This window comes from Alexandromys fortis, unplaced genomic scaffold (genome assembly GCF_014885135.2).
Source record: "Alexandromys fortis isolate MF-2015 unplaced genomic scaffold, M_Fortis_MF-2015_v1.1 scaffold_137, whole genome shotgun sequence".
NCBI classification, from domain to species: domain Eukaryota; kingdom Metazoa; phylum Chordata; class Mammalia; order Rodentia; family Cricetidae; genus Alexandromys; species Alexandromys fortis.
Window position 1 is genome coordinate 3,306,229 of NW_026068009.1, and position 15,768 is coordinate 3,321,996.

Below are 15,768 nucleotides of genomic sequence, written 5' to 3' on the forward strand. Positions count from 1 at the left end.
CTGGCTTACCTCACTCAGGATAGTGTTTTCTATTCCCATCCATTTGCATGCAAAATTCAAGAAGTCAAGAACAATGGCAATGGGTTTTTGATCCTACTGCACGTACTGGCTTTGTGGGAGCCTAGGCAGTTTGGATGCTCACTTTACTAGATCTGGATGGAGGTGGGTGGTCCTTGGACTTCCCACAGGGCAGGGAACCCTGATTGCTCTTTGGGCTGATGAGGGAGGGGGACTTGATTGGAGGAGGGGGAGGGAAAGGGGAGGCGGTGGCGGGGAAGAGACAGAAATCTTTAATTAATAAATAAATTAATTAATTAAAAAAGAAATAAACTATAATACCCACAAAAAAAAGGAGAAGATTCAAGGTAGAATCTGCATGCAAATCTACACCATAGCAGTAGACTGGATCAGTGACTACAGGAGCATGAGGGCTCTGTCCTACAGTAATGGTAAGCACCTTCATCGATTTAGCCAACTGTGTGTGAAGGTGCTAACCACCCGTCCCAGTGACCTGAGTTGGCGCCATAGGATCCACACAGTGGAAGGAAAGAACTGACTCCTGCGTGTTGTCCTCTGACCTCTGCACATGCTCCATAGCACATAGACACACAAATGTACAAACACAAACTAAAATATTTAAGACATTCGTCAACCTGTGCTTGTAATAGGCAAGTTTATTGTTTATGAGCTGCGCCTCAGTAAAAGTGATTTTTAGATTGTGTTGCTCCAGTATCTCACACAGTATTTTGACATTTCGTAGACATCTGCAGAGGTTTCCCTATTTTCACTTCATTAGAAAGATGCATTAGATTTATTTAAAGTCAAGATCTTACCATTGAACTGAGTGTTTTGTAGAAGTTTTGTAGAAGCTGTGACCACCTTTGAACAGAATTCTGACTTTTTTAAAAAAGATTTATTTAGTATGTATACAGTATAGTGTTCTGTCTGCATGTATGCCTACACGCTAGAAGAGGGCACCAGATGTCATTATAGATGGTCATGAGCCACCTCGTGGTTTCTGGGAATTACACTCTGGAAGAGCAGTCAGTGCTCTTAACCTCTGAGCCATCTCTCCAGCCTGAATTCTGACTCTTACAGTGAATAATTTTTTAAAAATTTCATACCTGTGTTTGTGCATATAGGAGGTGAGTTTGTGGGTGGAGACCTAAAGAGGGTGTTAGATGTTTTGGAGCTGGGGTTACATGTGGTTCTGAGCCCCTTATACGGTGATGGGATGCAAACTCTGGTTCTCTGGGAGAGTAGCATGACCTCGTACTCCCTGAGCTATGTCTCTAGTCTCTTAGAGCACAGATTTTGAGGATGTATGAGAAGAACTTGTGATGGAACTTCGCACTTAATTATCTTTCTGATTTCTACCAACTTTTATTTTGTTATTTTAATGTCTTTCATTAACTTCTCTTGAACTGGTTTTTAAAATATACTTTCTCATAAATTTTTATGTACAATATCAAGATGTTAAGACAAATCTCCTCTCATTGGACTTCCCAGAAGCTTATTTTGTTAGATTTTAATATTAGTTCTGGGTTTTTTTTTTTTTTTTTGCTTGGGGGGGTGGTTGAAGCAGGGTTTCTCTGTGTAGCCCTGGTTATCTGAAAACTTACTTTGTAGACCAGACTGGCCTCAAACTCACAGAGAACCTCCTGCCTCAGCCTTCAGAGTGCTGGGATGAATATTTTTGAAAGGTAACCCTTCAACTTTTCTCTCTTGACTTAAGTACTGTTAACCTCTACATGTGAGATCATTGATTTTTCTCTTTTCTTCCACCAAATTTCTTTAGTAACTGGCCAGTCACGCATGCCTTTAATTCCAGCATTTAGGAGGCAGAGGCAGGTGGATCTCTGTGAGTTCGAGGCCAGCCTGGTTTACAAGAGCTAGTTCCAGGACAGGCTCCAAAACTACACAGAGAAACCCTGTCTCAATAAAAAAAAAAAATTACTACTACTAATAATTTCTATAGCATTGCACTCTTCATTTGCATTCATCTCTTAACCGTGTCTAGCAGCTTTCTTTACTAGGAGTTCTTCTGTCTTGAGTCCTTAGATTTTTACCTTTATCATTGTTCATTTCTGTAGAAACTGTACAAGTCTGTTCAGCATTTATCTTTTCTTTGGCATCTTTTCTTGTTTTCTTGCCTTGCTGTTGTACAGCAGCCCGCTAACCAGTTTTTCTGCTTTTGTCTCTCATTTCTGCTTATGTGTGTAGGATTGACTTAATGATATTGAAATGTTCCGTTCACTGGAAAGTTTAGAAATGCTGCCTTCCTTTTCCAGTGTCTGATGCTCTGCTTATCCTCCATGCTGTGTTGTGATCTACTTCCTTCTTCTCCCCAGTGCAGCATGCACACAAACACACGCACACTTTATTTTAGTCACCTTGACTCTTCTGGGTTTTTTTTTTAATCTTATTATCAAAACTAGGTTAAATAATCTTTCTCCAAGACTTTAAAATAGATTTTTACCTGTGGCCATTTTCTTTCTAGTTTGTGAATCTCCTTCCTTCAGGGTGTAACTACATCACTCCTTTGGTCATTCACCATAAGACTGGAATGCTGCTTTACTTTGTGTTTTTTTTTTCAACTTGTTTGAAAAGTACTAAGAGTAGATATATTTTTCCTGTTCTGTGTGCATATACAATATATTTAAGTCATGTATTCACCTTCGTATCTACTTGAATAGAAGAATAGATTTGGAGTATATCAAAAGTCACAGTTTGTTGAATAAGATTTTTAACTGTGACATATCAAATTCTTCTTGACTTCTAAACTGCATATCAAGCTTCATAGAACTGAATTGTAAAATGTAGGATGTAAACAGGTCAAAGCTTCACAATTTAGATTTTTCCATATTTCTATGAATTTACTGACATCTTAATGTTTTTATTTGCCACATTGTTATTCTTTACTGTTTAGTATCAAGACTTCTAGAATATTGATTGCTTACGTAGGAAAATATTTTACTTTTGGCTGTGTTTTTATTAATATGTTAAAACTAGGTAATTACTATTTTTAAAGCTAAGCATAGAAATTGACTTTCTCTTTTAAGGATGGCTCAGGCCTCTCAGGCCCTACGAGATAAACATGGCACGTAAGAATTCTTTGTTTAATCCCCAGACTCCCTTTTTTGGCAGTGGAGGGGCTGTCTCTCCATCACCTTGTTCTTCTCGAGGGCAGTATGAACATTACCACGCCATTTTTGATCAAATGCAGCGCCTGAGAGCGGAAGATGATGAAGCGCGATGGAAAGGGGACATATATGGGCGCCGGCTTCCAGAAAGGTACGGCTCTGCTGAAAGGTGCTCTGATGAAGCTGCAGTGCTTTGCTTCAGAGAAAGTAGTGAAAGTCGTTGTGAGTATTTATCGCCAGAGGAGTTCCACTTGAACTTCATCCAGGGTTTCCCAATGGGGCTGCAGGTCATCACCATTTCCCCGATGCTGATGCCATAGAGAACTTTGAAAAAATTGAAGGCCATGCCTAAACAAGCCAGTGCAAACAGATCGGATTGTGGTGATCCATGCATTCATCCTGTGTGTAATTCTTTTATCATATCTACACTTGGTGTTTTCTCCAGTGTTTACACAGAACATTTTTTATTCCCTAGATATTCTAAATCTTCAGGTGCAAATTTGACCCTTGATTACATTATGACAAATGTATAGCTGTTCACTTTGGCCTGATTATTGTGGCTTATTTTAATGTTTAGATAGGACATACTGTTCAAAGGAGCATGGGATAACTTTCTGCCAGCATATGGTTATAATAATTTCATCCACTTGCTTTGAATAAATTACAGCATAAATTTAAATAGAATCACACTTTTCATAAAACTCCAAAGCATAGCCGGGCGGTGGTGGCGCATGCCTTTAAATCCCAGCACTCGGGAGGCAGAGGCAGGCGGATCTCTGTGAGTTCGAGGCCAGCCTGGTCTACAAGAGCTAGTTCCAGGACAGGAACCAAAAAGCTACGGAGAAACTCTTGTCTCGAAAACCCAAAAAAAAAAAAAAAAACAAAACCTCCAAAGCATATCTGTTTTTTGTCCTTTCCTCATTCCTACGTTCTCTTTATTGTCTTAAGACATTTCCTCTTCACATTCATCTCCATTTATATCTCTTCATGATCCTTTTCATCAGATTTTTCCATTGAATATTAACTTGATGATAATTGGGAATGGCTGTACTTTGTGTAATTTTTTTTCTTTAAGTATGCATATGTGTTTGCTTAGAAATTCCCATTCTATAAAACTTTCTGATGAGTTACAGAAGAGCAGGTCACACGATGAATTTTTAGTTATCCTTTTGAGCATGGTGGTGGTGGCGCACGCCTTTAATCCCAGCACTTGGAGGCAGAGGCAGGCAGATCTCTGTGAGTTTGAGGCCAACTTGGTCTACAAGAGCTAGTTCCAGGACAGGCTCCAAAGCCACAGAGAAACCCTGTCCTTTTCTTGTGATTTTAAAGTGTTATAGACAAAGTCTTTGATTTGTTTCTTTGTTATAACCTCATACTTAAGGTGGATTTTTTTATAGTAATTAATGGGGCTTTCTTTTGACACCTCCACTGCTGACAGTCTCGGTCACTGGTATTTAAGGGGATTGTTGATGTATTCTGGTTAGTGTGTGCCACTGGTATTTCAGGGGATTGTTGCTGTTGCTGGTTAGTGTGTGTCACTGGTATTTAAGGGATTGTTGATGTATGCTGGTTAGTGTGTATCACTGGTATTTAAGGGGATTGTTGATGTATGCTGGTTAGTGTGTGTCACTGGTATTTAAGGGATTGTTGATGTATTCTGGTTAGTGTGTGTCACATCATGTTTTTCCATTCGTGCCACGTTCCTTTCTTCCTTATTTTTGAGTTCTATACTTTGTCTGATTTTTGTGGTTTAAACTGAGCATATTTTTGTGATTCCATTCCATTCTTAGTATTTCAATTACATGCTTCCTTTGTAAACTTTTCCTTAGAGGTTGTCTTAGATTTTGCAATACACATATAAAACAAACCCAAGTTCTCTTTTACATTATGTTTATACATTATAACCTCAGAATGCTTCTAATTCCTCCCTGCTCTCCGTTATGTTATTACTGTCATTTATGCCACTTACATCCCAGTGTGCATGGATATGCACAGACAGGTAATCAGCTACTGCTTCGTTGCTGTTACTGTAGACAAGCTGGTATCTGGTAGGGAAAAGTAAAACAACTTCTCGTCTTCACTTCTTCCTTCCTGCATGCTGCTTCCTTATTTTACTTCTCTCAGAAGAACTTCGTTTAACATTTCCTGTAAAGCAGGTGTAATGACAACAGCTTTCTTCAGGTTTTGTCCGAGAAAGTCTTTAGCTCACTTCTTGTTACAATAATATTTAGAGTTTAGAGGTTAAGTGGGTATTTTTTTTCTTTCAGCAGTTAAATATTTTCCTCACTTTATTCTTTGCCTTCTTTGGGGGAATAGTTGAATGTAATTCTTAGATGCTCTTCTGTATGTATGTGTTTTCCTCTCTTAAGACTTTATCTTTGATTTCCCAAAGCTTGGCTATGGAAGGATTTTTCTGTTTGTTTATGTGGGAATTTGCTGCAGCTTGTTCTCAGTTCCCTGGATCTTTGGTGTGATGTTTGACATGAATCCAGGGTCTTCAGAGGCATTATTGTTTTAAGCAATGTCTGTCTAATGTTCCACAGCATGCATGTTGCACCTTTTGTAATGTTCCACTGTTCTTGTGTTCTCTCTGTGTTTGTATCTCTTTTTCTCAGTTTATAATACCTTTTTGCTATACCCTCAAGATTAGAGACTCTTTGTGTAGCCTTGTCCAATCCAGTAATGAGCCCAGCAGAGGCAGTCTGCATTTCCACTAGAGTGTATTTGGGTTTGGGCATTCTATTTGCATTTTTTTCTTGAAATTTTATGCTTCTGCTTACATTGTCATCTGTTCTTGCATGTTATGTACTTTTTCTATATGCTTTTAGGAGAAGACAAGCTTTTCTTATGTTAGTTAACTGTTTCTGTCTTCTTTTGCCTAGAACACCTTGCCTCTGTTAACTTTGAATACTTAGAACCTAGTTATTATTATGGCCTTAGTGTAGGTTAGGTAACTAGTTCTGTAAACTAGGAAATAAAAATTAAATGCGAAATTTAATTGAGGATAATTTTGGCATAGAAGCTGACTTTAAAAAATATATTAGCCTATATATTTTGAATATTAAACTGTGGAAAAAGTTGGACCGTATCATCTTAGAGCAGTGGTTCTCAACCTTCCTAATGCTGTGACCCTTTATTTAATACAGTTTCTCATGTTGTGGTGATCCCCAGTCATAAAACTATTTTCATTGCTACTTCATAATTGTAATATTGCTACTGTTATGAATCATAAAGTAAACATCTGATATGCAGGATATCTGATGTGTGCCCCCTGTTAAAGGATCTGTCAAACCCCTCCCCCCCCACCATCACAGGGGTCTCAACCCAGAGGTTGAGAACCATTGCATTAGACTATAGATTATACTTTTGAGGGCTAGACAGCTAGCTCAGCCGATAAATACATTTTAGGTAAACTTCATTCATATGTTTGTTATAGTGATATTTGCTCCTGAGTTAAATTATAAAGAATTAACTTTATATAGTAAATTTTCTTTAAACAGGAACACATTAAACAAGGTTATAAATTATTCTGCTGACAAATGTGACAGACTTGCAGGAATTTAATGGTATTTTCCTTAGCATCAGTGGCTCAGAATTCATTAATTCAGTTTTAGTAGTGACCTTGTAGAACATAAACTATCAATCATGATGATTGACCATATTAGTAATTTAGTTATTACCAACACTGTGAAACAGATAGTAGTATTCTTGCTACTTTACAGATTAAGAAATTGAGGCAATATATAATTCAGTTTTTGAAAGTCCCATAAGTTATATATTAGTAAAAACAAAGGAGTTGAAACTGAATTCTTCATGTTTGCTTGTACTTTATAGTGTTATTTTTCTCTGCCTTCCTAGTATGACTAGGCTAGTATGACTGTTCTTACATCTATGTCTTAATGACATACCTATTAGCCTCTTGACTATTGGGACCTCAAGTAGAGTACAACTGCCTTTTAAGAAGTGATTTGGTGCCTCTTTACATTTGTGTTTTTAAACTGCTTTACTTTTCTACCCCCTCTCCTGATTCCAGTCCACTAGGTACCTTTAAGTAGAAAGGAAGCTTAGTGAATACTCTTGTTTTCTGTTCCCTGTTATCTTTCTGTCACTGGACTGTGTTCCTGAAAGCAGTGAATCGTTTGTTATCTAGACTATTGCCTACTTTATGCTTTTTCACCTCTTGAAGTATTTGTAATCCTTCAAAAATTTTAAATTCCTCTTGTAGTAATAAATTTTACTCATGAATATAATGTATGGTGTTCCCACCACTATCTTGCTGCTACTTCTTGTATTTATAAAAAGAAAAGGAAATAAAATTACCCACCCCCTTTCTTTTTTTGCTACAGGAAATGAAAGGCTTGTCTTAGAATAAGTTTCCCAATGAAAGAACACCACAGGTTTTTTCTTTCAACACCATAGCCGTGTTGATGTCCCTATCCCTTTCTGCCACAATTCTTAGCTCATTTTAACATCTTTGTATGTTGTTATCTAGTCTCTAGTTTCCTCCTATATATCTCTGAGTCGTTACATACAGTTCTACTGTTGGTAATATAGGACAATTCCTGATACTAAGTGCTATACAATATCTTTGCATCTGAATTCCTTTGTTTCTATTTTTTTTTTTTTTTTTGATGTTTGTTTAGTTTTAGTTTTGTCACTGTTCTATTGCTATGAAGAGACACTATGACCACGCCAGCTCTTATAAAGGAAGACATTTTATTGGGGCTGGCTTACAGTTTCAGAAGTTTAGTCCATTATCATCATGATGGGAAGCATGGTGGCGTGCAGGCAGACATGGTGCTAGAGAAGGAAGCTGAGCGGTCTACATATGGATCCACAGGCAGCAGGAAGAGAGGGAGACACTGCCCTCACTTGGACTTCTGAAACCCCACAGCCCACCCAAGTGACACACTTCCTCCAACAAGGCCCCAGTCTTAATCCTGTCAAATAGTCCTACTCACTCTCTTTGAAACTGTGGGGGCTGTTTTCATTCACATCACCACGCAGGGCCTCTGCATAGCCCTGACTGTCTAGGAACTCAACAGAGATCGGCCTGCCTCTGCTTCCTGAGTGCTGGCTTTAAAGGCATGTGCCACTGCACCTGGCCACTTCATCTGAATTCTTAATAGAGTTTAATGAAGAGAATGAATAATTAAATTCTTTTCTCCTTATCCCCATGAGCCTTCTGCAATAGATAGTTTGTGCCCACAGTTTAACAGTTTTACTTCTTTAAAGAATAAAGATTCTGAGCTCTAATACATAAGAATGTGTGTTATAGATTATTTAGATTATTAATTAACATAGATTATTATTAACATAAGTTACAGAATTACTCAAACTGTGATTTTCATCAGGAAACTTTGTTTCCTGGAACTCTGTTTTAGACATTGTGGTAGTCAGGGCAACTGTTACCGTAATGAACACCATGACCAAAGCAGCTTGGGGAGGAGAGCGCTTGTTCATCTTAACACTTCCACATCACAGCTCTTCATCAAAGGAAGTCAGGAGAGGAGCTCAATCAGGGCAGGAACCTGGGGCAGGAGCTGATGCAGAGGCTATAGAGGGGTGCTGCTTACCAGCTTGCTCAACCTGCTTTTTTATAGAACCCAGGACTACCTGCCCAGGGATGGCACCACTCACAAGGGGTTGGGCCCTCCCCCGTCAATCACTAATTAAGAAAATGCCTTACAGCCTGATCTTATAGAGACATTTTCTCAACTGAAGCTCCCTCTGTGATGGTTCTAGCCTGTGTCAAGTTGCTATAGAAGCAGCCAGTACAGTCATCGTTACATCTTCAGAGGTTGATATGACAAATAGTTGTCACTTAGCAATTCTTTGTTTAATAAATCAGAAGAGAAGAGAAATTATGTTTAAATAATCATTAAAGTTTTTAAGTGTGTGTTTGAAAATAGACAGTCATATAAGCCAGCTTATTTAAACCAACTGAGGAAATAGCAGTTGAGTGAAGCTACACTTTTAAATACAAAGTGTCATGTATACATAAGCAGTGTGCAAATCTATAAATCAAGGCTGCTGTCCATATGATCATGTTCTGACGTACTGTGCAGTAATTCTAGTAGGGTATGCTAGTTGGCATGTTATACTGTCAAACGCTACACAGACCATGTCTTGGAATGACAAACACGCTTTACTTCTGTGAATGTTGAAGTCAAGGCCATCGTGATGCAAAGCAGAGAGATTGGAGGCTTTATCCAATTGCAGGTGGTGGACTATGCTTCCAAGACCCACAGATGATGTGTCCCAGCATGATACTCTACCCTCTTTGAGCTCAGCCTTACGTAAACAGGGAAGTAGCAGAGCAGGATGCCAGCTTACCTGGATACATGCAGAGACATGCTGAATTCAGACCAGATGCCCCTAATTGATCTCAGTTTTATAGTGCATTATATATGTCTGAGAGAGGATAGCATATGTGCCCTTCAGAGGCATGAACTAATCTCTTGTTATTATAAACCTACTCAAGCTCACATAGCTTTGGATTTCAGAAATGTCATGTGGAACTACAGTAACCATCGGGAAGGAATAGCTGAACATCATAGTAATTGGCTCTTAAAGCAGTTATAGATGTTACCTAATCCTACAAAATTCCTGTGATAGAAGTTTAGAGAATTTCTTTTAAATAATAGGTAAAGGACTTTAGACTGCCATCACTCATGGGGATGTAATACAGTACATTTTAGAGTTTTTTTTTTCAAAGATTTATTTTTAAGTGTGTGTATGCATAAATGCAGGTGCCCGTAGAAGCTGTAAGTGTTAGACCCCCTGGAGATGGAATTACTGGTGATTATAAGCCATCTCACGTAGAGGCTGGGAATGGAACTTAGGTCTTCTGTAAAAGTAGCAGCCCCAGATTTTAAGTTTTTACAGCTAAATTTCTTATTTAAAATATTTTTATGTGGTATTTTGTAAAAAGTTGTTGATTTAAAAAAAAAGTTGAAGAAATGATTATTTGTAGAGTGAAAATTAGACGTTTTAAAATGTTACTGGGAACACTAGCACACAAGACATTATTTCCGGACTTTATTTTCAGAGCATAACTTATTTTCCCTAACAAAAAAGCTACAGGAAGGTTTTTATGCCGTATTAGCCACAGTCTAAGTAGAACCTAGACAATAACTCATTTGTCTTTCTAACTCTTCTCCAAATTTAACCACCCTTGATGTTGCTATGAATTTCACGATTACTGGCACTGGATTGTTTGCTTGCGTGTTTGTTTCTACCTGCCATGTTTATCACGATAACTGAACAGCACATAGTAGGTATTCAGTAAATATTTATCACTTTTTAATTTGCAGTCTTTACACAATGTGTTTACATTTTTCTTAATTGTCAGCAAAAGATGCCAAATATTAAAATGTGAAAAAATTAAAGCCAGCAACTGCTGTTACTTTTTAAAAGTAGTAAATGATGCAATTAAGACAATAGACCAACACACACACACACACTTTACAAAAAAAGTGTTTGTTTCTGCTTTCATGTTCTACAAGGAAAAAAGCAAATAATAAGTATAATTTTAATTTGGAAATTAATGCTCAAAATGGCTGACTCTGTGCTTTGTCCAAAACAGGCATAAAGGGCAGCTAGCCTTAGAAAGAGCTAAGCGAGTGGAAGAGTTCCTGCAGCGTAAACGAGAAGCCATGCAGAATAAAGCCCGGGCCGAAGGACATGTGGTATGGTAGCTTTTCTTCAGATGTTGAACATAACCGTGTTGTAAGTAAAAAGAATTATGATGTAGCAGTCTATGTCTAATAAAAAGATATTGAAGGTGTTTGAAAGTAATGTACAGATTATATTTTCATATGTTTTGCTTACTAACCTATTTGTTATATCTTTTATTGGTATCTTCCATGCCAAAGGTGAAATTACATTATTATTCTACATTTTGTTCTTTAAAATGGGTAGAAATGTGTATAGCAATCCAGATATTTATAGTAGAGAAATAAGTTCTTAAGTTGCTAGATTTTTTCCCCTTCAAATGATTTTTGTTAAATACTTTGAAGTAGCAAAGAATTTTAGAAGAAAAAAGGGAGATAAATGTTTGAGTGCAGATATATGAAACTATTTGTTGAAAAGCATATCAAGAAATAAAACTACTTTAAAATATCCAGTTAAGCCCATTACAAAATTAAGTCATTTATCTGAGAACATATTAAGTCTGAGATAATCATCTAAGCAGTTAAAATTCTCAGTAGTTGTAGTTGCAGTGTGCCGCAAATGTCTTTTGATCTTTTGTTCATAAAGCAACTGAGAATTGCTTCTGTCACTTCATCTCCCCGTGGAGCCTCCTGTTCATGTAGAATATGCTCAAGGTATTTTTGTTGGACTTATCACACATGGATTAAAGACTCCTAATTGGTAACTTTGTAAGTTTATTAAGTTATTCAATATAAGATTTTTTTTCTCTTTGAGATTATATTTTAGAAAAATAGTATTAATTGGCTGTTGAAGGAGCTGCAGGCTGCATTCCCACCACCCAGCTCCCAGCCGCCTGGCTAGCTTATGCCCCAAAATAATGACACACAAACTGCATTCATATAAACACTGCTTGGCCCAATTCTATTAATGTGTGTAGCGCCACAAGGTGGTGACTTATCTTGCCTAACCCATATTTAGTCATCTGTGTAGCACCAGTCTTAGGGAAAGATTCAGCATGGTAACGGCATCGTGTCTGTCTCACTTCCTCCCAGCATTCTGTTCTGCCTACTCCACCCACCTTAGGGATGGCCTATCAAATGGGCCAAGACAGTTTTTTTATTCAAATAGGCCAAGACAGTTTTTTTATTAACCAGTGACCTTCCTCTATCAATTGGCCACTCTTTATATGTTTTTAACATATATTCTCCAATTTACTTTCCTAATATCTAGAATGAATTTGTATTTGTGACCCTTCTCTAGATGGGAAAAGATGATTTCTTGTCTTCTCCCTGTTAATAGCATTTGAAATAATTTTGATCGCTTATATTTTTTAAAGAGCTTTTAAACCGCTCTGTGTTTAAACATGCCTGAGTGTTGGGATTATAGGCATGCACCACCATTCCCAGCTCTTGTTGTAGGTTATTGTTTACAACAGTTACTGGGAACTGGAGATGGCTTAGCAGTTTAGAGTGCTTGCTGCTCTTGCAGAGGCTCTGAGTTAGGTTCTCAGCACCCACATCAAGGGGCTTACAACCACCTGTAACTACAACTCTGGGGGATCTGACACCTTCTCTGGCTGGCCTCATCAGTACCTGCACTCACTTGTAAATACCCACAGATAGACAGACAGATACACATACTCATAATTTAAAATAAAAGTTAAAGAATCTTTTAAAAAGTAATAGTTACTAGAACTATCAAGATTTAATGACTTTTCCTCTTACTGTTTGACCTTAATCCTGTAATTCTATCTTCAGTTTATTTTGCTTAATGTTGGAGACTTTCCTCTTGTATTTTGTTTAAAAAGGTACTTTGCAGAATTTGTAGAGAAAAATGTCTTTACTTTTTTCCTTATACTTTAATTATACTTTGTGGTGAATTTAACCTGCGTTTATAGGTCTGAAAAGAAACATTTTGCCTACCTTTTTTGTCTTTTCGTGCACATGTATGCGTTATGCATGCATTACCATAGGTATGGGAACACATGTGCATCTGGCTGTGTGTGGAGGCCAAAGTTAACAGGAATCTTCTGTGGTAACTCTTCTGCCTCAGTTTTTGAAGGAGGATTTTAATCAAGCCCGGAGTTTACCAATATGTCTGATCTTGGCAGCCAGCCAGCCTGCTTCAGGGAGTCTCCAGTTTGACAGTTGAGCCATCTCCACAGCCTGGAATTTGCCTTTGCTGGGGGGTAATTCTATAGGTTGGGGACTGTTTATCTTCTGACAAGAAGCTATCCCTCCTTATCTTTTCCTGTGTATATTATATGCCTTTTCCTCTCTGACTCAGGAAAGTTTTTTCGTTGTTCCTGGAACTACTTGATTATTAGATAGCTTCCGAGTTTTCTTCCTGGTCATTAGTTTCATGGGTTCAGATTTTTCAGCCACTGTTTTCTTCAAAAAAATTTCTCATTTTCTTCTTTTCTAACCTTTGTATACATACCAGAATGCTGTGACTCTCCACGACTCGTTGATGCTCTTCTTTTTCTCTAAGCTTTGTTCTGGGTGGTTTCCGTTGTCATGTCCTGTGTGTCATACTGCTGGGCTCATCCAGACCTGCTGTTTCTCACCTCCTGTTGTCTTGTTTCTGCAGTACTGGAGATAAGCCCAGGGCTTTTATGGATAGGCTATTGCTGTACTACTGAACTCTACCTCAGCTCGCATCTGATAATATTGATTGTGCTATAATAATAATTGTGCTAACTTGGCCCTCTGCTCTGGCAGAGCCTGTGGGTACCTGTGCTGGGTACAGTGCTGTACTGCTTCCGAGGACTTTTCATCTCACAGTCTGATTAAACCGCTGGCTTTATTAGCTGTTGGTCACTCAGTGAGAGACTCTGAAGAACCTCTCCATCTTCTCAGCCTCCCTCTGTGCAGCTTTCTGCTCTCTGACCTCAAATCCCGTTAGCCTAGCTTGCCCATCTCCAGACAAGGTCTTCTCAACAAGGAGGGACCTCCACCTGTGGTCAAGTTTCCTCTCTTGTGCTGCTGCCTAGAAGCTCTGACCAGGCAAGTGGGGCAGTCATGGGGCTCGGACTTACCTCCCTTGCTTTCCATCCCACAGGGATCTACCCCATGCTGCCTGTTATCCAGTATTGGAAACCATGTTTGCTTTTATCTTACCAAAGCTTTTAAAAATTTTTTAGTGTAGATCTAACCACATTGTTCTGTGGTTATAATAGCTATAAGCAATTCTTTGACTTAAAAAAGTTTTATTTCTTATAATTTCATATATATATACAATAAAATATAATATACCATAAGTGATATAGCAAAATATGATAAAATATGGTTGTATCTATTCACCATTACCATATATCTCCCTAACATCCTCTCAACTTTGTCTTTTTTTAAAAAAAAAAAATAACCCACTAAATGCAGCTAGTGTGCCCATATGCGAGTGAGTTTGGGGCCCTTTAGTGGAACATGGGAAACCTATCAGCAGCCATATGTCCTCAGCAAAGAGTGAGTCTCCCTTCCCAGCGACTCCACACTCCCAGTAGCTCCTCACTGTGGGTAGGCCTGAACATAAGTACTTCATGCATTGCTTCGTTGGCAAAGGAAAACTCAAGACAGTGGAACATAAAGTTCTGTGTCAAGCTTCCTGTTCACTTTTCTAGGCTTACTGTAATAGAAAAGAGAGATGTCAAAATAGTTTGTTGAGGACAGGAGGTTAATTGGGTTAAAGTTGTACAGCAAGGACTGTCATTGCTACGAAGGTTAAAGAGCAACCCCTGAACTCTGTATTAAAACAACAAGAGAGATGTCTTTAGAGCAAGACCCTACTAATCAACAGTACCAGGGTATAATAGTGTGAACCAATTTCAAAAACTTTCCTTTGAAAAGATAGTCCCTTAACAGGAAAACGTTCCAGATATTTCTAATTAATGTTTTCACACTTTGAGCTACACAGGCACTCTGAGGGTGCTGCAGCTACGGGCCATTGAGGTCAGACCACATCTCAGGCTGACAACAGAACCTGTCATTGCCTAATTGATTCCAGGTTTTACAGGCATGCACGATACAAGGCTGAGGTACAGACACACAGCCTTGCACAAAGGTTCCAGAAAGCCACTGAGGCTGGGCAGTGTGCAAAAGGGTCAGGTTCGCTGCAGTAAGCTCTTAAGTGGTCTGCATAGCCCTAGTTACAAAGGAGACCAGATGATGTGGGAGATGCCATAAACCTGATATGTTTATCATGTCGAACTTGTGTTACTGAAGGAATCGATTCAAGAGTGAAGCCCTACATGCTGCTGCAGAAGTATCTTTATTTAGGGGGAGCTAACCAGCCTGTTAAAGCTCCGATGATCAGAAGCTGTAGAGAGAGAACATGGAGCTGTCTTTCAGTTTTACTTTAGTTGGATCTTTCTTTGTTATCACTTTATCTCATGTAGCATTAACCTTGACACAGCCTAAAATTACATGAAAAAATTTAAATAGAATAATTTTCTTTATCAGGCTGCTCTGAAGGCATGCCTCTGAGGTGACTGCCCTGATTATTAACTTGGGAGGACCCAGTTAGTTGTGGGTGGTACCATTCTAGGCAAGAGGTAATAATGGGTTGTCTAAGAAAGTTAGCTAGGTTTGAGGCTGGAACCAGCCAGTAGGTGAGCCGGCAAGCAGCATTCCTCCGTGTTTTTTGCTTCAAATCCTTGGGTGAGTTCTTTTTTTTTTTTTTTTCCTCTTTGGACCTACCTGTCTGCGTTCCATAGTGACACAGAGCATCAGAGATGGACAAGGATTCCAATGTCTTCGCTTTCTGTTAAAAGTACTTTTTTTTGTTTTTAAAATAATAGCCATCTATTATTTGGCCTTTAACTGAGGCTTTGGTTTGCATTTTTCTGATTATTTCCTACACTTACTAGCTATTTTATATTTTATTAGGAGAAATGTCTATTCGAGTCCTATGACCATTTTAAAGTCACTTTTGTTGTGAATTATATTTTCTTATATTTTGGATAAACTTTCTTTGC

The 15,768-nt window shown here is 38.3% G+C and overlaps 1 protein-coding gene across 5 annotated transcripts in view; it reads left to right on the forward strand.

The window, feature by feature from the left end:
* The window catches only part of Nek1 (NIMA related kinase 1), a 125,486-nt gene that overhangs the window by 40,938 nt on the left and 68,780 nt on the right, over positions 1-15,768 (forward strand). For all 5 annotated transcript variants that reach the window (XM_050161814.1, XM_050161816.1, XM_050161815.1 and 2 more), the window contains 2 exons: positions 3,131-3,294; positions 10,732-10,834. In XM_050161814.1, coding sequence (XP_050017771.1) covers positions 3,131-3,294; positions 10,732-10,834 — 267 coding nt within the window. The remainder of the gene's footprint in view (positions 1-3,130; positions 3,295-10,731; positions 10,835-15,768) is intronic.